This window comes from Saccopteryx bilineata, chromosome 2 (assembly GCF_036850765.1).
Source record: "Saccopteryx bilineata isolate mSacBil1 chromosome 2, mSacBil1_pri_phased_curated, whole genome shotgun sequence".
Lineage (NCBI taxonomy): Eukaryota > Metazoa > Chordata > Mammalia > Chiroptera > Emballonuridae > Saccopteryx > Saccopteryx bilineata.
This window is the reverse complement of record NC_089491.1, coordinates 160,838,880-160,863,668: the sequence shown is the minus strand read 5'-3', so window position 1 is coordinate 160,863,668 and position 24,789 is coordinate 160,838,880. Positions and strand designations below refer to the sequence as shown.

Here is a 24,789-nt window from a genome sequence, read left to right as displayed (position 1 = left end):
CAAATGCAAACATTCCATACTGTGATTTTAATTATTATAAATTAAAATACTACTTCAACAAAGATTTAACTATAAAGAGATTAGCAGTTTCCTTGGGAGCAACAGGAAAGAATGAGGGACAGGGAACAGGGACCCTGCATTGACAGTATTTCGAATTTAACAAACAGCCCTTATTTTTTCCCGGGCGCTGTTCACATACTGACTTTTAATGGGAAAATTCAGTAATGTCTTCATGTCCCAAAACAAAGCACAGGTATGACACTACGTAATTCTCTCATACACATTTTTATATTGTCAAGGTTCTGCGGAAGCAATTTTTTCCTTCGGCGGGATAACATGAACTTATAATTACTGAGTGGTTTTTCGTAAAAACATGGGCAGCCCTACTTTGGATTACCAAACATTGAGTTCCATGTGAAAAACCAGATTCTTTGTTAAAAAACCTTTAAAGCACCGAGAACTACTTGCGTATATTTTGGGGGTACCTTCTTCTTTCCTCTAGGTCAGGGGTCCCCAAACTACGGCCTCCTGAGGCCAGCTATCCGCCCCCTCCGCACCTCCGGTAGGGGCACCTCTTTCATTGGTGGTCAGTGAGAGGAGCACAGGATGTGGATGCTAGAGTACTGTATGTGGCGGCGCCGCAAAGCGCGGTGTTGCCACGTGCAGTACTCCGGTGACGCCGGACGCATGCACCACGGCTCCGGAAGCGCATCATATCACTTGTTATGGCTAGCAGTGACAAATATGGAACCAGACATTGGCCATCTCATTAGCCAAAAGCAGGCCCATAGTTCCCATTGAAATATTGGTCAGTTTGTTGATTTAAATTTACTTGTTCTTTATTTTAAATATTGTACTTGCTCCCATTTTATTTTTTTACTTTAAGATAAGATATATGCAGTGTGCATAGGGATCTGTTCATAGTTTTTTTATAGTCCGGCCCTCCAACAGTCTGAGGGACAGTGAACTGGCCCCCTGTGTAAAAAGTTTGGGGACCCCTGATCTAGGTGTTAATCCCAGAAAACCGCGCTGCCAAAGTTAAAGTCTAAACAACGGCCCCCACTGCAATTCTAAGAACCAATTCCGGGTAAAGTTTGTTGTTAAATCAGTGCGTCTATGAGGCAATGGATTCTGGGAGACCAGTCCTGGTCTACAGAGAGAGGAGATCAGCGAGAGGTCGGACTTCAATTCCCACAATCCCCGGCGCGAATTAGCAACTTTTCCCGGGTTAGCGTGAGGTGGCCGCCATCTTGTGCCGAGGTGGCTCATCTCCTGGATCCTGAGGGCGGGTGCTTCATTCTCTCCAGGTCTCTGCTTTGGGCCCGCGTTTCCGCGTTTCTTTCATCGTATTACAGGCCTGTGTCTGTCAGAAAACGGTTTTATTAGGAGGCGAAGGTCAATGCAGAGCTGTCGGGTAAGGTGAGTAAACACCTCATTTCAAGTGTGTGTTTATATGTGTGCGTTTAGCGGAGTGGTGGTGAGTTTTCCGGTTTCTGCCTTTTTCCGTCGGCGACTGGGATTCTCGCCGGCACTTGATCTGACCCTCCCGTTAGCCATAAACGAAGTCTCAGTAGGACCCCAACGGGACAGAGGAACAGAGAAAGCCGGGATGCGTATCTGCGCGACTGGGAGGTCTGGGGCTCTGGTGGCGGGCGTGACCACGCCCCCAGCCTTTTCCGGCTTTTCTTGAAGTTTCCGGTCAAGAAGCATGCCGGGTGGTGGCCGGGTTGGGGCTGTTTCCCGAGTTTGGCGTTCTTCTGGGTTGTCTTCCTCGGCCTCTTTGCTGTTTCCTTTTTCTTCGTGTCGGAGAACACCAGAGCGGAAGGACGAAGACCGAACAAAGCTGGCTTCCGATCGTGTTTCTGAAGGCCCCTCGGAAGTGCTGGGCGAGCAGAGGCACCCACAGTCTGGAAAAGAGGAACGCTTTGATTTGGGGAGTTGCCACAGGCTCTTTGCTAAGGAAAAATGATCTGTTTGCGTCATGTACAGAAAAGCTGAAGCATTTTTTTTTCCTCTAAATGAGTGCAGAACAAACGTTTGGAAACCACTTTTACACTGCCCGCAGGATAGGAGCCCACGAAGACGGGCGTTTCCGTGAACCGGTCGTCGGATGGCTGAGTTGTGCGTGTCTGAGGTCGGAGAGCCGATCCATTCACTCTGAAGGACATGGTGGTTTTGTATAGAAGACGTCCGTGATTCAATTTATTGTAGCCAGTTTGGATATGTGTCAGTTTGGTTGACAGATTTACTCTCGTTAGTATACAGTAGTGTGTATCATCAAAATGAATATTATTAACTCACTTTCCTGACTTACTAAGTTTTTAAAGTTTTCTTAATTCAAAGTGCATCATTTAGAGTGAAGGTGAGGTGTATCTTTTTTGATAATGACATTTCAGTGAAACCTCTCTCGTAAATTATAACAATACTTAAATATATAGTAAGTGGCTATAAAATTACAATTATATAATTTCTGTATTTTTGGAAAAATGTTACTGTTTGTTGTCACAAACAAATGTGGGTTTTTTGGTTTGTTTTCTTTTTTCTGCAGAAACTTGTCCATCTTTTTTAAATATTAGCTATTAATTGTGTGATTAATGTGCTCCTCAGATGCCTTATGGTGAAATTGAAGCTATATCCTTGGGACATGAGGAACTAACAAGTGAACCGTGCTATAAAAAATTGAAGTCAACTGAAGAGTCTCTTGTTTTCCCCCAGCATGGTATTTCTGATTTTCACAGAGTCCCAGAGAAAACTGGAAATGATTGGGTCCCTGTGACCATCATTGATGTCAAAAGACATAGGTCTCAGGACAACAAAGCCAAGACTACAAATTTGCTGAAACCTGTGCCTAATGAGATGCTTGCTAATAGACCAGCTGTTATTGAGTCCGTTGATTCACAAATCTTACAGGCTGCAAGTCTTCCTTTGGTATCCACAGATGATGAGATATATAGCACAAGTAAAGCATTTATAGGACCCATTTACAAGCCTACTGAGAAGAAGAAATGTAGTGAAAGGAGGAATCCGGCAGACACTGTCAGTAATATAGATGGCAAAGGAGGACGAGAAGAGAAACAGAAACTTAACTGCAAAAAATCAGAGATTGATAATGAATTATTCCAGTTTTACAAAGAAATTGAAGAGCTTGAAAATAATGATATGGAAGGCAGTTGTAAGGAACTCAAACCCTCTGAAGAACAATTTATTTCATATTATCAGAGCCATAATAATGATCTCAAATATGAAGAAGAAAAGAAACAAGATCTCAGTAATGCCCTTCAGTTACATTGTGGTTATCAGCAGTACTTGGGGAATGAGCCCGGCAAATATCCTTGTCACAGACAAGTAATACCTACATTTTGTGACTGGTCCTTTACTTTCAGGCCTGAATGGCAATCAATGCATTCTTTTATAGTACCCCGAAGCCCTCTTCCCATTTCGAACTATCATTTAGATATTCAAAGATTCAATGCTCTACCAAGTCCACCATCAAGTATTTTCCATGCTCAAGCTAGCTCTCAGATTCGAAATGGATATTATGTAAATAGTTTGACTTTTGATCAGAACAATGAATATACTGACAGTAGTGAAAATATCAGTAGTGATTTTCCCTATGGACATGGCTACACTGTACAAGATGGATATGTGAGTCAAGGTTTCTGTGAAACCAGTGAAGGATGCTGGAAAGATCCTTTTATGGACAAGCATAATAGAACAGAGAGGTTTATGAACCAGCAGTTTCAAGAAGAAAAGTTAAATAAATTACAGAAGTTACTTATTCTTTTAAGAGGCTTGCCTGGTTCTGGGAAAACAACTTTATCTCGGTAAGGAAAGGATACCAAGTAAATACTTGATAATTCATTACTTTAAAATCATAATTACTAGTTGTAATCAGTGGCAAATGCTTTCATGTTTTTAGTAGAAATTTTTTGTTAATAGTTGAGAACGGCATCTGACAGTGTAAATATTTGAAAAGATGTTTTCTGATAAAGGGAGGGTGAACTGGCATATCTGCATTAAGAATTTGCTAAGGCCTTTAAAAATAGCTACAGCATGTATTATTAAGACAGTGGTGAAAGAAAATGCTATTTGAGAATTGTGCTGGTCTTTTAAGTCAACAGTTTAAGAGGAGTTGGGCTCTGACTCAAATTATTTGTTTAAGACATTGGACAGGTTTTGTTGTCTGTTAGTAGAGTAATACTTGAGAAGCAAATGAGATAACCCAAAAAAGGAATTTTGAGCATATTTTAAGCATTGTGCCTTGTTCATAACATTGACTGGCAGAATGAAACCTTTTTTAGGGTCTTTAAGTGAGGAGTTGAGCAATGCGAATGTTTATTCTTGCATTAATATTTGTTAATTATTGTATTATTATCCACAAACAACTGTAAACCTACTTTTGCGAACCCCATATGAATTAATGGAGTTAGAACTGGTTATGTTTTCTTTATGATAAAATATTTCAAATTCATGGTTTCGTTTACATTTTTTAAAAAGAATATTGTTGCATGTAAATATATTCGGGCAGTTGTGAAAAATATCACAAAGAAAGGCAATACAAATTCTTTGCAGTTTATGTAGGATAATAGAAGATCTATGCTAGATACAGAGTAGAAGAAACTTTATGTGGTATTTTTGGGTGAGGATAAAAAATTCCAAGGAACAATTTTGTAAATGTTTTATATTTACCTGCAAAGCAATCTAAGCAAAAGTTTCATTAGAAGCAAGAAATTAGAGAAAGATTAAATTTATTATACAGACATTTTAAACTAAGCTATGATTGTTTTAAATTAATTTAGTTTAGGTCATTGTATTTTGATTCCATCTACTTTAGTGAAGATTTTGTAAAGATGATGAAATTTCAGCTCTTTGGAAAGGGTAGAAATAAGAGTGAAGTCACAAACAGGTAATTTTCTAGATTAGAATACAATATCGAAGTACTAGTTGAAACTTGGAAATTTGATCAAGTGATTGCCTAGCTAGGAACAGCTGATTAAGATTTAAAATAACCAGCCTGACCAGGCAGTGGCGCAGTGGATAGGGCCGTTGGACGCGGAGGACTCAGGCTCAAAACCTGGAGGTCACCAACTTAAGCCCGGGCTCATCTGGTTTGAGCAAGATGCACCAGCTTGACTCCAAGGTCGCTGGCTTGAGCAAGGGGTCACTTGATCTGTTGTAGCCATCAAATGAGTGTCTCTCTCTCTCTCTCTCTCTCTCTCTCTCACACACACACACACACACACACACACACACAAGATTTAAAATAACCATTAGAAAGAAAGATTAGGTTTGGAATAACAGATTGGAGTATGCTGAAACAAGTTGAATGGAGTAGTGGTAATTCAGTATAACTCTAGGGAGATTGTTGTCATGGGAGATGATAGAAGGGGTAATATGTCATATATACGTATCTTTTTTATTTGAGGGATTAGGTATATAAGAATGGAAGTTATAGTAGCAATCATCATTTATGTCCCAATTTGCATAGTACTTTTATATATAAAAATCTTGTGAGATGGGTTGTATTCTTTTCATTTTATAGAAGAAGCAGAGGCTAAAGAGAATAAATTCAGCTTAAGGGATTTGGGAGATTTTCTAAAACTGATAAAAGAGCAAACTAGGGATATATGATATAGTGTTTCTTCCCTGCTCTTTCATTTTACTGTATAATGTGTGAGTTGCCCTGTGCATGACACCTGCCTTGGAGGAGCTTGGTTAAAGTAGCAGGAGTATCTTTGGGTCACCAGTTTTTGAATGAAGTAGGATTGTTTGTTGGGATTGGATATAAAGCCACATACTCTCTGGTGAGGGATGGTTTCACATGGGAGTTAGCTTTCAAAATGAGCATTGAAGAAAGAAAGGAAGCAAAGGTTTGGTAGATCAGAGTTGAGCTGATTTGGGGCACCAAATTAAAAAATAGTATTGTTTCATATTCATTATGAGTGTAAGGAGTTAAAGTTAGGATTCTTTGGGGTATATTTGTCAAGCCCTCTTCTTCCTTAAATTTAGTCCTTACCACCCTCTTGTCTTCTTACCTGCTCTCCATTGCAGGAGATGATACTTGTCCATTCATTGTTCTTAGGATTTTGCTTAGTCAAAGGTTCCCTTAAATGCGTCCACTTTGAGAGGTTTTGGCTTATCTCAGCCCACAGTAATCCTGAACTCTCAGTATTTGCCTTTACCCCTCTGCATTTAGCATAAGCTGCACAATACCATCTTTCTGTTAGTTGATAATCGGCCAAAGCCACTTGATTATACGTGGCTGAAGCTTAATCATTTATCCACAACTTTGCTAACACATTTTAATGAAAACAGTTTTAGATTAAATTCTAACACAAGTACATACTTTAAATATTCATGAGTAAGCTACTGCAAAATAGTTCACACAATCTTTTTTTTTATTTATTTTTGTATTTTTCTGAAGCTGGAAACGGGGAGAGACAGTCAGACAGACTCCCGCATGCTCCCGACCGGGATCTACCCGGCACGCCCACCAGGGGGTGACGCTCTGCCCCTCCAGGGCGTCGCTCTGTTGCAACCAGAGCCACTCTAGCACCTGGGGCAGAGGCCAAGGAGCCATCCCCAGCGCCCGGGCCATCTTTGCTCCAATGGAGCCTCCGCTGTGGGAGGGGAAGAGAGAGACAGAGAGGAAGGAGAGGGGTAGGGGTGGAGAAGCAGATGGGCGCTTCTCCTGTGTGCCCTGGCCGGGAATCAAACCTGGGACTTCCGCATGCCTGGCCGATGCTCTACCACTGAGCCAACCGGCCAGGGCCCACACAAACTTTATAGGTAAGATAAAGTGCCAGTTTTGTCCATTTAGGTAAACTGACAGCACTTTAATGAAAGGTTCGTTTGAGTTGATTTTAGCAATATTTTAGAGCTAGAATTATTTTACAATAGTAGTTGGCAACAGCCAAGCAGAATCTTATGACTCAGCAGATAGACACATGACCATTTAGGGATCAGTCGTTGAGAGTCATTTCCAGGGGTATGGGCTCTAGATTTTGCTAGCTTCTTATTATCCTGTTCATGCAAGGAGGAGGGATGAACCTAAAATATTTTAGCTAACCTACATATTTTATTCTCTACTCATTTCACCAATAAGAGTGTATTTTCACAAGCAAGGCACTAATTTAATTATAAATATATTAACAAAATGTCTAGAATTGATCAGAGAAAAAAGATAGTTGAATATTTGTCAGAGAAGACAAGAGATGTTACACTGCTGCCTTTGAAGATGGAAGAAGGGCTTTGATCCAAGATACTTAAGGTGGACTTTTGGAGCTGGGAAGAGCAAGAAAACAGATCCTCTTTGAAGGCCTCCAGGAGAATGCCAGCCTGCCACACCTTTATTTTATCCTAGTGAAACTGATTTCGGACTTCTGACCTTCAGCACTATAAGATAGATCTCTCTTGTTTTAAGCCACTAGATACATGGTGAATTGTTATAGCAGTGTGGGAAACTACTACATTTATTGTAGTTCAAAGAGAGATGGAGTTTTTGTTACCTTGCTGCTTGGGGGCGAGGCCTTGGTTTAAACTCTAGAGGAAAGATTGATCTTTCCTTATGTAGGTCTCTATTCAAGGAGTGTGAAGTCCCAAGTAAAGTGGTCTTTGTAAGGCCACTCAGTAGATAAGGAGGTAAAGGGTTCATGAAGTGTCAGCTTTACTCAGATTTTTCTGGAAAAAACGCTTTTATTTTTAAATGTGCATGGGTATATCTTAAGAAAATAACATACAGCCTGACCAGGTGGTGGCACAGTGGATAGAGCATCAGTCTGTGACATTGACCCAGATTCCAAACCCTGGGGTTGCTGGCTTGAGCACAGGTTTATCAAGCTTGAGCATGGGGTCACAAGCTTGAGTCCAAGGTCACTGGATTGAGCCTTCCAGTCAAGGCACATATGAGAAAGCAATCAATGAACAACTAAGGTGCCCCAACAAAGAATTGATGCTTCTCATTTTCTCCCTTCTTTCTGTCTGTTCCTCTATCTCAGGGATCCCCAAACTTTTTACACAGGGGGCCAGTTCACTGTCCCTCAGACCATTGGAGGGCCAGACTATAAAAAAAACTGAACAAATCCCTATGCACACTGCACAGATCTTATTTTAAAGTAAAAAAAAACAAAACAAAATGGGAACAAATACAATATTTAAAATAAAGAACAAGTAAATTTAAATCAACCAACTGACCAGTATTTCAATGGGAACTATGCTCCTCTCACTGACCACCAATGAAAGAGGTGCCCCTTCTGGAAGTGCGGCGGGGGCCTGATAAATGGCCTCAGGGGGCCGCATGTGGCCCAGGGGCCATAGTTTGGGGACCCCTGCTCTATCTGTTTCTGTCTGTATCTTGCTAAATAAATAATTTTAAAAAGAAAAAGAAAATAACATACAGTTCTTAGAAATTTCAAAAATAAACCATGAAACAGCTCTAATGGTAGGCCATTTTGGAGAATGGGTTCCCAAAACAGGGTTCAAGGAACAGTATTGTTCTTAAGTGGAGAAATATAAGCACTTAGTGCATTAGTTATCTATGGCTGTGTAACACATTTTTCTAAAACTGAGTTAAAGCAACAACCATTTATTGTCTCATAGTTTCTGAAGGACAGGAATCTGTGTGCAGTTATCTGGGGGCCTCTGGTTCATGGTCTTTAATATGCTGTGATCAAGATGTTGGCTAGGGCTGTGTGCTGGTCTGAAGGCTTATCTTGGGAAGAATCTGCATGGACAGGCTCTCACGAGGTTGTTGACAAGACTCAGTTCCTTGTGAGCTTTTGGATTGACGGCCTCAGTTCCTTATTGGAAGTAGGCTGGAAACTCTGGTCTCTTCATTCACAGCTTGATGAAAGAAAGTGAGCCAGACTTGAGCCCAAGACAGAAACTATTTTTCTTGAGTAACCTAACCTCCAAAGTGACATTTCACCACCTCTGCCATATTCTGTTAGAAGCTCTAGTCACTGACAGCAACCTACACTCAAGGAGAGGATTATACCAGGGTGTGAATACCAGGAGGCAGGGATAATTGCGAGCCAAATGGTTTGGCTCTCCCACCACCATTTTTGTAACTCTTGTGGCCTGGTTTCTGAAATTCTTTTTTTTTTTTTTTTTGGTGACAGGGACAGAGAGAGACAGAGAGAGAGACAGATAGGGACAGACAGACAGGAAGGGAGAGAGATGAGAAACATCAATTCTTTGTTGTGGCCTCTTAGTTGTTCATTGATTGCTTTCTCATATGTGCCTTGACCGTGGGGCTACAGCAGACTGAGTGACACCTTGCTCAAGCCAGCGACCTTGGGCTTAAGCTGGTGAGCTGTGCTCAAACCAGATGAGCCCACGCTCAAGCTGGCGACCTTGGGGTCTTGAACCTGGGTTCTCTACATCCCAGTCCGACACTCTATCCAGTGCGCCACCACCTGGTCAGGCTGAAATTATTTTCTTTTCTGATTTGTTTCGTATCAAATTAGCAAGGTTATTGTGAGAAGTGAATGAGGTCATGTGTGTGTGTGTGTGTGTGTATATATATATATATATATATAGAGAGAGAGAGAGAGAGAGAGAGAGAGATAAGTAAAGTGTTTGGCACATTGTCTCAAAGGCTTTTTTGAAAAAATATAAATTGGCCCTGGCCGGTTGGCTCAGTGGTAGAGTATCGGCCTGGCGTGCGGGAGTCCTGGGTTCGATTACCGGCCAGGGCACTCAGGAGAGCCAGGGCACACAAGAGAAGCGCCCATCTCCTTCCGCTCTGTCTCTCTCTTCCCCTCCTGCAGCCAAGGCTCCATTGGAGCAAAGTTGGCCCGGGCGCTGAGGATGGCTCTGTGGTGTCTGCCTCAGACGCTAGAATGGCTCTGATTGCAGCAGAGCGACGCCCCCTGGTGGGCAGGCCGGGTGGATCTCGGTCAGGTGCATGCGGGAGTCTGTCTGATTGCCTCCCCGTTTCCAACTTCAGAAAAATACAAAAAAAAAAAAAATACAAATTGAGTGGCCATTGGGCCCACATCTGATTTTTTTCTTAATTATTTGATTTTTCAGAGTTCTAAATTTTGACATGCCAAGGATTTTAGTATTTGACTTGTAAGAATTCTGATAGAATCTGACTATAAGAATTTTGAAAATACTAATATTCTTAAATAATTTATTTTTTGTTCAAATGGTTGACATGACATCTGATATATTCAGATTGATTTAGGCATTTTTGAAATAGAAGTCCCCAAAATAAGCTTCATAATTTAAGATAATTCAGGGAATTTTAAAAGGATGTACATATGAGCAGTCTACACTGGGAAGAAGTTTTTCCAGGCTGAAATTATTTGCTATAATTATGATTTAGATATTTAAGATGTTCTGCATAAAGGTTTATTCATGTTTGATATATTGATTTCATTTAATGATGTAAAATAATTTACTGTATCCCCCTTCTTTTTAATTTGGGAGAGGTTAAAACATTTCTTGGACACAAAAGCCACGATACTCTCGTAGTATGGTATTAAGTATTAACATCTGAAAAATCACTTGCTAATCAAGTCATAGAACAGAAAAAAATAAGTAAAATTAGGTATTATATAGTTGCTCAAAATCTTTTTAGAAGCCCTGGCCGGTTGGCTCAGTGGTAGAGCATCGGCCTGGCGTGCAGGAGTCCCGGGTTCGATTCCCGGCCAGGGCACACAGGAGAAGCGCCCATCTGCTTCTCCACCTCTCCCCCTCTCCTTCCTCTCTTGTCTCTCTCTTCCCCTCCTGCAGCCAAGGCTCCACTGGAGCAAAGTTTGCCCGGGTGCTGAGGATGGCTCTGTGGCCTCTGCCTCAGGCGGGAGAATGGCTCTGATTGCAGATGCCCCAAAATGGGCAGAGCATTGCCCCCTGGTGGGCATGCCAGGTGGATCCCGGTCGGGCGCATGCAGGAGTCTGTCTGACTGCCTCCCCGTTTCCAGTTTCGGAAAGATAAAAAAAAAAAAAATCTTTTTAGAAGATTGAGCTTTGGTTGGAATGCTAATATTGTAGCATTTTTATGTTTCCAGTTATCTGTATAAGCAAATAAGATGCCATATATCTTCTTTAGGAAAAATTATGGTTGCTTAAAAAATCCAATACCAGCTTCCCAAACAAATTCAATCCATGTACTTTCATTTGGTTTGTTTGAAGTAATTTGAACTATAATTCTATGAGTGAAAATGCATATTTAAAAATTATTTATTTTTGATGTATGCAATCCTTTTTTATTATAAAATATATACAATTTTACTATACACTGAGGAAAGGAGAGATGACATGTTTATCATAATAGTTGAAACCTTTTCTTACTTTTTATTAGGACACACATATTCTCAAATCATCCCAGGACAATATTATTTACTCTCAATCCCTTCTACCACTTTCTATTTCCTTCTTCCTTCCTCTCAGAAAATTATAGAACTATATCCAGTTGCTTAATGGTTGAGGGAGAGGATAGAAATATCAAAATACTTTTGTTATTGTTGGATCCTAATCATTTTCTTATGGTGTGTTCCCTTTTCTCAGCATATCCCATCTTTTTCATGAGTCACTAGTTATGGAAATTTTCTGATACTCTTTTTTTTTTTTTTTTTTTTTTGTATTTTTCTGAAGCTGGAAACGGGGACAGACAGACAGACAGACTCCCGCATGCCCACCAGGGGCCACACTCTGCCCACCAAGGAGCGATGCTCTGCCCCTCCTGGGCGTCACTATGTTGCGACCAGAGCCCCTCTAGCGCCTGAGGCAGAGGCCACAGAGCCATCCCCAGCGCCCGGGCCATCTTTGCTCCAATGGAGCCTTAGCTGCGGGAGGGGAAGAGAGAGACAGAGAGGAAGGAGAGGGGGAGGGGTGGAGAAGTAGATGGGCGCCTCTCCTGTGTGCCCTGGCCGGAAATCGAACCCGGGACTTCTGCACGCCAGTCTGATGCTCTACCACTGAGCCAACCGGCCAGGGCCATTCTGATACTCTTAAATGCTTATTAATCTTGCTGCTCAGAAATTTAAGGTGATAATACAGGGTGGAGCAAAAGTAGGTTCAGCTGTTTGTATGGAAAAAACAGTAATTAATAGATAATACAAGCATAAATTCTATGTTTTGCATAAAACTTACAACTGTAAACCTACTTTTGCCCAGCCCTGTATTGTGAGAACAGCTCAATTGCCATGGACTTTTTCTGAGAGTGTGTTGTTTTTTAAGTGAGAGGAGACGAGATAGAGAGATAGACTCCAGCCTGCCCCCTAACTGGGATGCATTCGGCGATCCCCACCTGGAGCAGATGTTTGAATCAACCGAGCTATCCTCCGCACATGGGGCCTATGCTGGGACCAGTTGAGCCACTGGCTGAGAGAAGGGAAGAGAGAGAGGAGGAGGAAGGGGATGATATGGTTGCTTCTCATGTATGCCCTGACAGGGGATTGAACCTGGGGCGTCTGCATGCCTGGCAGATGCTTCTATCCACTGAGCCAACCAGACAGGGCCAAGAATGTGTTCTTTATTTAGTGTTGTTATTTAGTTTAGTAATTTAATCTCTTAAAAGTCTCAAATTCGATTATACTGTGGAGGATCACAGGTTGTTTCACTTCCTGAATCCTCAAGCTATTTCTGACTCCTGCTTGCTGATTTTAGGTTTGTGCTTTATGGAAATGAGTTTATCCAAGCCTCTTGTTTTAAATATAGTTTTCCACCAGTGGATAGCTTGCTTAGGCTTTCTTTCCTTTTAGGTTACCTGCTGCACTAAATGTAGTAGACAATTTTAGACACCAAATATACATTCACAAACTTAAAACATGGACAGCAGTTGACATAATTTTGGGATTCGTTTCAAGAGTGTTTTGACAGTTTTAATACAAATGTCGCTTTAAAAATGTTCTTGATACTGGCTATAACTGAAGATTTAAGTGTGAACTGATATTAGAAATCTGAAAACTTGTTAAGCTTTAGCTCCTCTGCTATTCTATTTGCAATATACTTAAAATATGTACTTGAAATTCATTCAATAAGCTTTCCTGTGTGGCTTATTTCTGATGGCGATAGATTTTATAAATAGCACTTTATGATTTCTTTTATTAACAGAATTCTGCTTGGTCAGAGTCGTGATGGCATTGTGTTCAGCACTGATGACTATTTTCACCATCAAGATGGGTACAGGTATAATGTTAATCAACTTGGTGATGCCCATGACTGGAACCAGAACAGAGGTTTGTTTTGGGCCAAGTCTCCTGGGATAGAATATCTGACAGGGAATCAGAGGACCTGGGTTTTTATTCTCAACTTGACTCTTACCAACTGGACAACTTTCACAAGTCATTTCAACAGCTTTGAGATCCATTTTTTTTCCATCTGTTAGAAGCAGTGATACTTGCAAGTTTGTTGTGAAAATCAGAGAATTTAGGTAGAATATTTTATGAACTATAAATAATGTACCAATATAAACTGGTAAAATAGAGAGGTGGGATATTTTGGTAGGTTTTATACTGTATCTTGAATAAATTCAGAGAACTCTGATAGTATTGTTATGTATTCCTAAAAGTTATGTCTTTTAAGCATAATGGTAATGCTTTCTAAGGCTTAATATAATGCCTGTGAGTATTAAAATTTTTTCTCATATGAAAAATCTGTTTAATACATTTTTTTAGAGTCACATGGGTCAGTTTCACCTTGGAATAATAGTTCTCAATCTTGGCTGCCCATTTGAATTACTTGCAAATTAAAAAGAAAAAAATTTATGCCTGAGTCAGCCCCAAAGATTCTGGTTTTGCTGGTCTGTGGTGGACCTAAGCATTGGTATTTTTCTTGAAAGTTACACAGATATTCTCATGTTGCAGTCAGATTGAAACTTGTTCTAGAACTTGTAAGTAAAAATGCATATAGTATGTTAATTTCTTTTTTAACAGGTGAATGCATTGATGATTAAATTTTATTAAGAAAAAATTTAAACTTAGATTATAGTGAACCCCATACACTCATCATTCACAATTATCAGTTACCGAGATTTTGCCATCTTGGTGTTATCCTTTTTTCACTCCTCCTGTTTTCTAATTACAAAAGTATTTTAAAATAATTCTAGACATTACATTTTATGCATTTCATATGAACTGCCTTGTTACTTAATATTTTAACTATAGTGCCTCAATTTCTTGGCATTATGTAATACCCACTCTGTATTGAATTTCTCCTGTCTTATTAACTATTTACCTACTTATTTATTTATTTATTTTTACAAAGTTAGAAGCGAGGAGGCAATCAGACAGACTCCGCATGCTCCCAACCGGATTCACCCAGCATGCCCACCAGGGGGTGATGCTCTGCCCATCTGGGGCAATTATTTATTTACAGTTTTGTTTGAATCAGGATACAAAGTCCTTACAATATATTTGGTTTTATGTTTCTTTTCATTGTTTATCTAGCAATTTCCCCCTTTTCATCCTCATACCATTAACTTGTTGATGAAACTTGGTCGTTTGTCCTATAGAATATCCCATATCCTGTAGTTACCTGTTTGCTTACTCATAACCACGTAAGAAATGTCCAGACCTGTAAGAATTTTTATATTTGAGCCAAACTAATGACAATTGCCAGGAAGAAAAATCTCAATAGATTGAGAAAATGCTTCAGAAAATGGCAGTTTTACCCCCTACTTTATACATCATAATCAAAGAGGAAGGAAGAAGGGGGTTACATGAAATTCATTGGTGATAGATTAGGGAGGTTAGAGAAAGCAAAGCGTGGATATATCTGAGGTTGAGTAAAATATAAATTGATAGACACACTTCTTTGACATTGGTGGGTATATAATAGTTAACAATGAACATTCACAGCACATAGAGCTGATGTGTGGGAAAGGAAGATAATGAGGGTGTTGGGCAGATAAAATGTATTATGCTCACTTTGTTAAAGAGGCCGTTGCCCAGGTGATATTAATGTGTGTTGAGAATCGTTGTAGCCTGAGGCTTGGTTTTGGGATTAAGCCTGTCCCACCCTTTTTGGTGTGAGGTGGTACAATCCTATCATGCCTCAGAGAAGTGACTTTGTATTAGAGACTTCCCTATTATGTATATTGGATTAAGGGTTTGGATTTCTACACTATAAAATGGAGGCAGAACGGGACTTGGCGCTTGGTTTCTAAGATCATCATTAGAAGAGAGAGCAGAGGAGAGCAGAGAAAGGCCACGTGGAGGAGGCCAGGAGAAGCAGCCAAGATGGTGGAGTGCTGAGTGAGATGCCAGTTTGTATAGAGTTTGTATTTGGGATAAGGAAGGAGATGGGGAACTGAGGAGAATAAAGCTGGTGAGCTAGAAACCTTTGATTCTAGGAAACTCGGATAAGTCAGTGGCTTTGTGAGCACTGAATGTGATTGGGTTTTGGAGCCCAGTGTGTATTTTTACTTGCCCGCCGGGTGCAAGCTAGGATTAAAGACTATGGCCCACCAGTTTGTGGCTCAGCTGTTTCTTTACCGACTGTCCGAATCCAATTCGAACCTGCATGGGTCAGAAGGCTGCTGTGATGGTGGCCCTGGCCGTGCCATCTGGCTTTACAGAGGGGTTCTCTGCTCTGAGAGAGGTTGTGCTTTAGGGGATCTAGAAAAGGATTACTGTGATATTCCCAAGGTATATTATCTTAGATGCAAAAGACAATAGGCTCAGCTAAGGTAAAGATTGACTTTTGTCAATGAAAATCCCAGCCTAGGACATGACTAACCTCTATGACTTGCTTTTAGTTAGAAACTTTAATTTTAGACCATTCTACATGATTACTTTAGGTCTCTGAGTTTGTAAGGCCTGCCATGCATGCTTCCCCTGAGCTTGGCAGGCTAGTATGCGGGCCCTTTTTTGTCCACCTGTGGTAACCATTTAACTTGTTCCTCTTTCTCCTGTATTGCCTTAAATGGTAGTTAGCTCTAAACTGGAGGAATTATTAGGTTCAAGTTTGTTTTTTTTGCAAGGAGTAAGCAAAATCTGACTATCCCATTTTTAGTGATACTAAGAATGATCAGAAGCATCTAAGGGACAACCTGCTCCCTCCGTCATCAAGATCCCCATCAACCTTTATCTAATGGTTTTATTCAACAATGAAGTGTTTCCTGAATCAATTATTTCATTAAGGGTTGGTTGCAAAACGGTGATATTTCTTCTTCTTCTTTTTTTTTTTTTTTTTTGTATTTTTCTGAAGCTGGAAACGGGGAGAGACAGACAGACTCCCGCATGCACCCGACCGGGATCCACCCGACACGCCCATTAGGGGCGCCGCTCTGCCCACCAGGGGGCGATGCTCTGCCCCTCCGGGGCTTTGCTCTGCCGCCACCAGAGCCACTCTAGCGCCTGGGGCAGAGGCCAAGGAGCCATCCCCAGCGCCCGGGCCATCCTTGCTCCAATGGAGCCTTGGCTACGGGAGGGGAAGAGAGAGACAGAGAGGAAGGGGGGGGGTGGAGAAGCAAATGGGTGCTTCTCCTATGTGCCCTGGTCGGGAATCGAACCCGGGTCCCCCACACGCCAGGCTGACGCTCTACCGCTGAGCCAACCGGCCAGGGCTCGGTGAATTTCTAGATCTATTGTTCCTACTGTGTTTAGTAGCTAGAATTCTTAATGAGAATTTCCTCTCAACTAGACCTAGCAACTAGGGTCTGTATACAGAAAAAACAGAGCAAATGCTTTTCTTTTTAAGTGTTAATTTTCAGAGTAAAATATTTCAGGGAGGATTTTTTATTTTTTTTTAAGGTGAGAGGAGGGGAGATAGTTAGGCAGACTCCCTCATGCGCCCTGACCGAGATCCACCCAGTAACCCCACCTGGAATGGATGCTCAAGTGCCCAGCTATTTTTAGTGCAGGAAGTTGATGCACTCCACCGGAACTATGCTCAGCGCCTGGGGCTGCACTTGAACAAATGGAGCTCTGGCTTCAGGAGGGGAAGAGGGAGAGAAGGGGCTGGAGAAGCAGATGTTCCCTTCTCCTGTGTGCCCTGACCAGAAATCAAACCCAGGACATCCATATGCTGGGCCGATGCTTTATCCACTGAGCCACCGGGCAGGGCTGGGAAGATATTTCTGAGTAAAAAGTTTCACTCTGTTACAATCCATTGTTTCACAGGAAAGTTTAAATGTCAGATTAAGTTTGATTATAAGACTATTTCCTAGTATTGGTTCTATGATGTTCTAGAATTCCTTCAAATATATTCCAGTAGCACAATAATCTAAAAAAAATACTATTTTTTATTTTTAAAAATTCTATAGGACATTATTATCTAAATAAGGTAATGTTGGTATTGCAATTCCAAAAAAATGTTTGGTGTCACTGGCCTAAAGTCAAAAGAATAGGCGTAGGTAATAAGTGGAATGAATAAAGGCAGTAGGCAGAGGCCCTGGCTGGTTGGCTCAGTGGTAGAGCATCTGCCCGGTGTGTAGAAGTCCCGAGTTTGATTCCCAGTCAGGGCACGTAGGAGAAGCGACCATCTGCTTTTCCACCCCTCCCCCTTTTCTCTTTCTCTTTTTCTTTCGCTTACTCTTTATTTTTCTCTTTCTCTCTTCCCCTTCTGCAATCATAGCTCAAATGATTTGAGCAAGTTGGCCCCAGGTGCTGAGGATGGCTCCATGGCTTCACCTCAGGTGCTAAAACTAGCTTGGTTGCCAAGCAATGGAGCAATGGCCTTAGATGGTCAGAGCATTGCCGGGTAACGGGTTTGCCAAGTGGATTCTGGTCAGGACACATATGGGTGTATGTATGTCTCTGCCTCCCTGCCTCTCATTTAATAATTTTTTTTATAAAATAAAGGCAGTGAGCAGAGCCAGTACACCTGATAAGCTCTTCTTCTGGAACATAACTTCTTGGAGGTATAGGCCTGAATGTCAGACATTAGAAGAATTACTTTGATATGGTTTTTTTTTTTTAATGAAAGATTTGATAACTTGATGATTGAGGGGATGGAGCAGTGAGAGGTGGATAGCATTTTGGTGTACTGTTTATGACCCAAATTTCTTTCGGTATTTTTAGAGACATCGTCTTCCAAATGTGTTCTTAGCCGTAGTTATTACTACTTAACTCTAACCTTTAGAATTCTGTCTGGGACCTCTGTTTAAATGTTTTCATTATGTATATCTTACTGGTTTAAATTCTAAACCCCAAGAAAACTTTTGTGTCATTGCATTTTGCCTCAGCCTTTTAACTTTTATTATGGGTTCTTAATTATATTTCTTACCTGTTTACACTTAAGAGATACACACTCTTATCATAACAGTGGTTCATTGTGGCATTGATTCTCAACTAATAGGAAAAGAGATGGGGTAAGGATAGGGAGATAAAGTTTTTAATGGGTCTGTTCTATCATAGCTCCCAGTTTGAGTCCTAGTCCTAAGAAGTAACCACTTTGTTGGGTAGAGTAACCTTTTTTGTAGGTCCTTGTTTTTCATCACAATATTTCTTGCCACTCCATTCTGGCCTGCCAAGTTTCTATTGAGAAATCAACTGACAGTCTTATGTGAGCTCCTTTGTAGGTAAATAACTGCTTTTCTCTTGCTGCTTTTAAGATTCTCTCTTTGTCTATAACCTTTGGCATTTTAATTTGATGTGTCTTGGTGTGGGCTTCTTTGGGTTCATTTGTATAGGACTCTGAGCTTCCTGGACTTGAATCTAAAAAACAAAATAAAGGAACAAGCAGAACAGAAAGAGACTCATAGATAGAACATTTTGAACTGTTGCCAGATGGGAGGGGGGTTTGGAGGAATGGATGAGAAAGATTAAGGGGTTAAGAAGTTGAAATTGGTAGTTACAAGATAGTCATAGGGAATATAATCAGTAATATTCTAATAACTTGGGTGTCAGATGGGCATGAGATTTATTGGGATGATCACTAAATTCTAATCACCAGGGTGTACACCTGAAACTCATAGCGAAACCAGTGAAAGTATACAGACGTTCTCCACACCAAAATTCAAATTTAAAGAAGTCTTTATTCAAAGCTGGTGACTGCACTGCACAGAGACCTAAGTCACTCAAATTATGCGGCCCCAACACAGTTTCAAGTCAGCTTTTAAAGACAAAATTACACATTGATCGGGGTATGGGGAGGAGGGGAAGCCTAGCAGTAAAACAAAGCAGTGGAACAAGTTCATTTCTGATGCTTACCTATAGGATTAATTCAGGGAGAAATATTTTGGGAACACCTGTAACCTTGCAGAGCTAGCCCAAGGCTGCAGCCCGGGAAACCAGCCTCAAGGCTGGGGTAGGGAGTCTTTTAGAAAAAAGTAAGTTCTGCTGAAAGTCTCTTTGTTTTAGAGAAAGTAAGTTCTACTGAAAGTTACTTATGCTAAGAACCTTTCTTTTCTACATTTCAGAACTAATATATGTCAACTGTAATTAAAATATAAAAAATGATTAAAAAAATAATGTCAGTTGAATATACAATATAAGTTTTGCTGGTAAATCAATGATAAATCTATAGCACTTTTTTTTAACGTAAATCTTATTTCAAAAGCATTGTTGGTAATTGTAAAACATTGGAAAATATAGATAAGTACAAAAAGGTAAATTTTCTCACTACCTACAGATGACCACGTTTGTTATCTAAGTAACTCTTCTCAGATCTTTATATTTTGACCAAAGTAAGATTAAACTTATATATTGTCTTGTCTTGCAACTTGCCATTTTCAGTTAGCAAATCTCCATCTTGCTATGTCAATAAATGTTCACCCCTTTTCACAATCAGACCATATTCAAATGTAACTTATTCCTATATTTCCTTAAATGAAAGTTAGCTCTAGACTAAACTCTTCATAAGCTGTAATTGCAACAAAATACTTTCCCCAAAATGTCCGTTACAGTTAGTCAAAACCAGCATCTGGTCTGCAGAATACACACAGCGTGTGGTTATGTCTCCCAATTCCTTTTTAATCTAGTGGAGTTTTTTTCCCATGGCACTGACTCAAGAAATTGTATAGCTTTGGTTTTCAGTACAGAGATGTAGAAAATTTCTTAGTAATGAAAGTTTAAATTTTGTGTATTTTAATCTAATAGTTCTCTATTTTTGTTATTTTTGTTTTTTAAATTTCTTTTTATTTCAGCCAAACAAGCTATCAATCAGGGAAGATCTCCCGTTATAATAGACAACACTAATACGCAAGCTTGGGAAATGAAACCATATGTGGAAATGGTAAATATGCGATATGGGAGAGTTTTGGTATTTTATTCTTGTCAATACTTTTATATTCTGGAATTTTGGTTACTTTGATTTTTATTTTTAAAACATTTTCCTTGTTTTTTAAAGAGGTTTGTTTACTTAGTTAAAAAATATGGGAATGGTATTAAGAAATATACTTCTTGTTAGTTTTGCCTGGACTTGAGGATGGATAGGAATTTGACAACTAGTTAAGCGGTCTTAAAATTTTTGTAAACCGTAATATTTTAAAAGTAAATTTTTTCTTGATGGAGCAAATTTAGAAGTATTGTCTAAATGAAATTTATATCTGCCTTTTTACTTTTTAAGTATTCTCTGGGTTTATGTTTTCTTCCTTTCTTTTGTGTAGGCCATAGGAAAAGGATACAGAGTAGAGTTTCATGAACCTGAAACTTGGTGGAAATTTGACCCTGAAGAATTAGAAAAGTAAGGCATCCAAATTTATTTTGAATCTTTTTCTGTTTTTCTTTCTTTTTTTCTTGTACGTGGTCAGTGTCTTAATAACTTTGCTTGTCATATCTTTGCTGCTTACGATTAGAGACGACTACTTCTTTCTGTTAAGAGAAACACTGACTTTAATTCAGTGTTTCTGAAGAACCTTGCTTGTTAAATTTTATTACATTTTTCTTGTTAAGTGTGTTTGAGGGGAAAAGTAGGACTTCTCCCTCTGGTTTTTAGCTAGGCCACTTCCTGCATATTCCTTCCAGCTTCACTGCCTCCCGTTTTAGGTTCCATCGCCTCTTTACCTGGTGCTTTCTCTTGCTCCCTCTTTTCTATCTTTGCTACTACAGCTCCGTAATCCCATAACCAAGATCCTGGGAACCATTGTGTTTTGGAATTCAGATTTGTTTGGATGTGAGAAAGGTAATATTAGTGTGTGTAACTAATCATAACACCCCCTAGCAGCTTTCATAATCCAACATCTTACTATTTTTGTGGCAAATCATGACTAAGTAGGCTAAAATAAGAGTCTACATACATAATCTGTTGTCAGTGCAAGTAGATTGTGTTGACAAATATAGATAGGTCTGTTATATTTTACTGTCATATGAGTTAACAGAAAACTGGGTTTTCAACGTATTTCAGGTTTCAGATTTGTGGTGAGGGATTGTGGATTTGTATAATCTTGAACCCTGCTCTTCTGTTTGTTTACCTTTATCCCTTTTTCCTCACAGCACTGGTTTTCCTGACTATGACTTTTTTCCTTCATTTTTACCTCTCTCCCCTTTTGTAACAACTTTGAGATACAATTCACATACTTTACCCATTAAAAGTATACAGTTCAGTGGTTTTCAGTATATTCAGAGTTGTACAACCATCATTTCTCTTTTTATTTCTCCCAACTCAGTTTGCCCTCTTTCAACTTACAGTTACTTGGTTATTCTGTGTGGTGTCCAACTAATTTAATTCTTTCCCCCTTTTCTTTGATTCCTTTGGTCACCTTACTTTCCCTTTCTGATTTATATGCCAGATGTTCATATATGAATAAATTTATAAATTTACTAATATCTGGTATTGTTTACTGCCTTGCTTGTATTGCACCTCAGAAGAGACAAGGTTAAAAACTAAAGATATTTTGGTTATGATGAACAAATGAATTGATGAAATATAGTTAGGCTTTGTTTATTGACTTTAAAAGCAAAAATCATTTTAACTGATGTCTAGTATAATTTTTGTTGTTGTTGTTGTTTTGTGACAGAGACAGAGAAAGGGACAGATAGGAACAGATAGGCTGGAAGGAGAGAGATGAGAAGCATCAATTCTCCATCGTGGCTCCTTAGTCTTCTTAGTTGTTCATTGATTACTCTTTCATATGTTCCTTGACGGGGAGAGGGCTACAGCAGAGCAGATGACCCCTTGCTCAAGCCAGCAACCTTGGGCTTCAAGCCAGTGACCTTTGGGCCCAAGCCAGCAACCATGGGGTCATGTCTATGATCCCATGCTCAGGCCAGCGACCTCGGGGTTCCGAACCTGGGTCCTCCGTATCCCAGTCCGACACTCTATCCACTGCACCACTGCCTGGTCAGGCTGTTGTTGTTTTTTTAACGACTTGGTTGACTCATCAAATTTGGCATCTTGTGAATTTAGTTATCTCTCCAATTTTCAACCTGAGATTTTTTTTTGACTTTTCATTTTCTCTCTCTTTTACTTTTTTTTCTTCTCACCTTCAACATAAGCATCAATAGTTTTGAAAAGTAAACATCCCCTGGCTGGTTGGCTCAGTGGTAGAGAGTGTTGGCCCGGTTTGTGGAAGTTCCAGTTTCGATTTCTGGTCAGGGCAGAGGAGAAGTGGCCATCTGCTTCTTCCCCACTCACCCTTTCTCTCTCTCTCTTTCTCTCTCATTTCCCCTCCCAAAGCCATGGCTCGATTGATTCAAACACATAGCCCTGGCATTGAGGATGGTTCCTTGGAGCCTCCAGCCTCAGGCACTAAAAATAGCTTGATTGCTAGTGGCCACAGATGGGCAGAGCATTGGTCCCCCAGACAAGGGTTCCAGGTGGATCCTGGCCAGGTCATGTGAGTCTGTCTGTGTATATCCCCTATTCTCACTTTAAAAAAGAAACAAACAAAAAACAAAAAAAGGTAAACATTTCTTTCATGTCCTTTTTCTGGGAAAAATTAATTAGTAAATCTAGTACTAAAACATTAAATGTATAATATGTTTCTGTGTTTTTTGCCATGTCTGAGTCAAGTAATGGAAAACAGTGAGGGTTTAAATAGTAGTAAAAAGTTTTTTGAGAGTCAAGAATAATTTTTAAACCACTTTTTGTTTTCATAAACTTACAGAAAAATACATAAAATATAAATACATGACTTACCAAATTGCTTATAAGGCAGATATTCATTTAATTATTACCCATGTTATGAGACCTTTATCAACACCTCAGAAGTTCTTCCAAGTCTTTTCCCAGTAACAATTTCTTGGCAGTTACTTTCTTTAAAGTGTCTTTTTTTTCCCTAAACCACCTTTTGCCATAACACCATAGTTTAATTTTGATTTTTTTCAGACTTCGTATAAGTAGAATTAAATAATATGTTTTATGTCTAGTTTCTTTCACTTAATGTTTTTGACATATGTCCAAATTGTTGTAGCTCTGATAATTTGTATTAATAAAATTTTAAAATGTAATATGGTTGTATCCTAAAATAACTTAAAAAGTGATAAATATTTGATACGACTTTTGTAAGTCCTACAGAAATTTACTCAGTTCTTTAATTCTCAAAACAGTCTCTTATATCTTTGATTTTGTTATTAAAAAAGAGGGGAGATTAACTCAGTGGTTCAATGAATTGGTAGTTCTATGTGGTGAAGGAGATAACTAGTTAACATTTTGCTCTGATTTATAGTATCTTTAAACCTTTTACAGTTAATTTAAAATTTGTGAAAGATCCAGTATAAATTTTTTTTGTATAAAATGTGAATAAATGAGATGTATCTTCTAGTATTTATTTGCAAAATATAATTTAGAATCTGTAGTGTATTACTTTAGAACAACTTACTCTCTAAGCCTCTAAATTCTTTAAAAAGAATTAAAATCCTTTTCTTTTTTGTTAGGAGGAATAAACACGGTGTGTCTCGAAAGAAGATTGCTCAGATGTTGGATCGTTATGAATACCAAATGTCCATCTCTACTGTAATGAATTCAGTGGAACCAGTGCACAAAAGTACACAAAGACTTCCTCCTTTAGAGGAGAGACAGAGGTGGGGAGGCTCTCTAGGCTCACACAGTCAAGTTTGTGTCACATCCAATCATTAAGGTGGCTATTTTCAGCTAACACATTTGTTGCCCTTGAAATAAAATTAGTGAACCTTTCTTGAAGTTTAAGTAGTTTTAAATAAAAAGGGATTACATTGCCTCCCAGAGGATGCTCCCAGAAGTTGTTTAAATTCTAAAGTATAAATAAAAGTCACACAAAATTGTATTTTGAATACAATTGTTTTTATAATCTTTTTATAATTGTTTTTATAATCTTTTGTAATACTTTTGGTTATTATGAAGACACCTGAGTGGGTAAGAAGTAGATTGTTTTCTACAATTAAATTTTAAAATAATTTTACCTATTTTGTAGATAATGTTTAACATTTTTTAAAATTTTTATTTAGAAATTAATGGGGTGACAATGGTCAATAAGAGGACACAGGTTTCAGGTGAACATTTCTATAGCATTTGAACTGTTGATTGTGTTGTGTGCCCATCACCCAAGGTCAAATCCTGTTCCAACACTGTATATTTATCCCTCTTTTCTCACCTACCCCTGAGCCTCAAACCCCCTCCCGACCCTTTCCCCCAACCCCCCTAATTCCTTCCCCCTGGCTGAACAATTTTATAGTTTATACCTAAAACTAACTTTTGATAAAACTTTAGTATTTTTCCTTAAGTGCCTTAAATATACAAGAAACTCTACTTGTTATAGGCACTGTAGTTGATTCTCCTGTTTATTACATAGGTAAAATTAATGTTTATGCTAATTCATCTATGTGAAAAAAATATTTCTAACTTAACATATCAGTTAGTTAAAACAAAATTCTTTGTCAAATGCCATACAGTAAGTGTAGCAGTCACCTGGAGAGCCTTTTTTATTTTTTATTTTTTTTATTTTTCTTAAGTGAGAAGCTGAGAGGCAGAGAGACTCCC

At 39.3% G+C, this 24,789-nt stretch overlaps 1 protein-coding gene across 3 annotated transcripts; it reads left to right on the top strand.

Moving 5' to 3' along the window:
• The first annotated feature begins 1,211 nt into the window (after positions 1-1,211).
• LOC136324842 (NEDD4-binding protein 2-like 2) lies at positions 1,212-24,076 on the top strand. Of its 3 annotated transcripts, none has more exons than XM_066258264.1 (6): positions 1,212-1,419; positions 2,608-3,824; positions 13,063-13,187; positions 20,039-20,127; positions 20,501-20,577; positions 23,709-24,076. In XM_066258264.1, the coding sequence occupies exons 2-6, from the start codon at positions 2,608-2,610 to the stop codon at positions 23,908-23,910; spliced, it is 1,710 nt and encodes a 569-aa protein (XP_066114361.1). In that variant the 5' UTR covers positions 1,212-1,419; the 3' UTR covers positions 23,911-24,076. The 3 variants fall into 3 exon arrangements, with proteins under 3 accessions (XP_066114361.1, XP_066114362.1, XP_066114363.1); XM_066258265.1 differs by lacking the exon at positions 1,212-1,419 and adding an exon at positions 1,702-2,121; XM_066258266.1 differs by lacking the exon at positions 1,212-1,419 and having other exon boundaries at positions 3,692-3,824; positions 13,063-13,137.
• Positions 24,077-24,789: the final 713 nt, after the last annotated feature.